General features: G+C 26.4%; 1 protein-coding gene across 1 annotated transcript; it reads right to left on the minus strand.

The window, feature by feature from the left end:
* Positions 1 to 962: 962 nt before the first annotated feature.
* On the minus strand, positions 963 to 1,444 carry LOC136797040 (semaphorin-1A-like; the record flags this gene model as incomplete). Its single annotated transcript, XM_067052483.1, has 2 exons — positions 963 to 1,122; positions 1,199 to 1,444. Coding segments are annotated over 2 exons (393 nt in total), but the record flags the coding sequence as incomplete, so codon positions are not given.
* Between the last annotated feature and the right edge of the window lie 80 nt (positions 1,445 to 1,524).

Genomic DNA, 1,524 nt, shown 5'->3' on the forward strand with positions numbered 1-1,524 from the left:
TTAGTAAATAAATAATATTTAAAATCCATTTAACTATACTTAAAGGATTTTTAAATATATATATATATATATATATATATATATATATATACATATACATATTTATATGTTATGATATTGTGGTATATAAGTTTACGAGGATTGCTCATAAACTGGAGGAGGGAAGTTACAGCCTGAGTGAGATGTCAGCTGACAAAGGCCGTCAGGTGATCGACTAGATCAGCTGATCGAGATGTATATATAGAGGCACTGGATCAAATAAATTTAGTCTTGTTCAGTCATTCACAGGGTGTTCTTCTATCTACATTTTTCATTTTTTTTGTTAGTCTCTTCTCGCTGTCAGGTAACTTATATATACACACAAACTCATAGACATGCACAGAAACAATATCTACACATACCATTAGTATTATTCACACATCTAATTTAATTATTTTATTGTATAAAAGGAAAAAAAACCATATGTCTTTATTAGTTAAAAATACTTTTCATAGTTACTAGTTTAATTAAGAAATTAAGGGTTTAAGAAGAAAAAGAAAAAGTTTATTCTAGATAAGAAAATTTTGTTAGTAGAGTAATTAGTTAATGTTAATTCATCAATTCCAATACATTGATGATCTCTATGCCTACCAAAATGCCTTTATATTAAATATATAAATATCATTGATAACATTGGATTGAGTGATTAATTCATTATATGTACTTTTAGGTAAACTTATTATTTTTATTTAGTAAGTTAATGTTCCTTACTTTCATACAGAACATCATAGCTTAGTTGTTTTGTTTTTTAAATCTCACTTCAATACTACAACTAAAAACTCTAAATTAAAATTTGTAAATTATTGATAATCCTATAATTAAGATGCATAACAGTATCAAAACTGATTACAATATTGTAATAACATGTTTTTTGTAAAGAGTTAATACAAAATCACAGACATTTTTTAATTTTTTTATAAATAGAAAGATGTCAAATCACCTTAAGCTAACTCTAATGAGTAATGGCTGAGAAAATGATGGAACTGCTTCATCCATTAAAGGATGTGCTTTAACAAAATTTACTGAAACATCTGGCAATGTACGACTGTCATTTACACAAACACCAGGTCTTGGTTGTGGCACCTATAAAGAAAAAAAAAATATAATTTTAAATTAAGTAAGTAAATAATCAAAAGTTATGAATAGTTTAATCACCAACCTTTGTTGGAGGAACTGGCAGCCAGTTGGAATTCATATTAGACTGTTCCTTGAATGGGCCATCAAATGTTCTCATTATATCATCAATTGAAAATGCACAAATTGCAGAGCCCCCAATGGAATTAGCAGGGGTTGTAAATGCTCCATAAATGACTTTTGTGGGATTTGAATCATAAATACCCTCAACAATATCACTTGTAGATTCTGAAATTAGACAAAATAATTTTTCACCAAAACATATTAAAATCTATTTATAAACCTTATACAAAGAAATTTTAATAAATTAATAAATGCTTTTTAATAAAAATAATAAATAAATAAAACAAA

The sequence above is a fragment of the Halyomorpha halys genome, unplaced genomic scaffold (genome assembly GCF_000696795.3).
Source record: "Halyomorpha halys isolate HHAL.00 unplaced genomic scaffold, Hhal_1.1 Scaffold9493.1, whole genome shotgun sequence".
Lineage (NCBI taxonomy): Eukaryota > Metazoa > Arthropoda > Insecta > Hemiptera > Pentatomidae > Halyomorpha > Halyomorpha halys.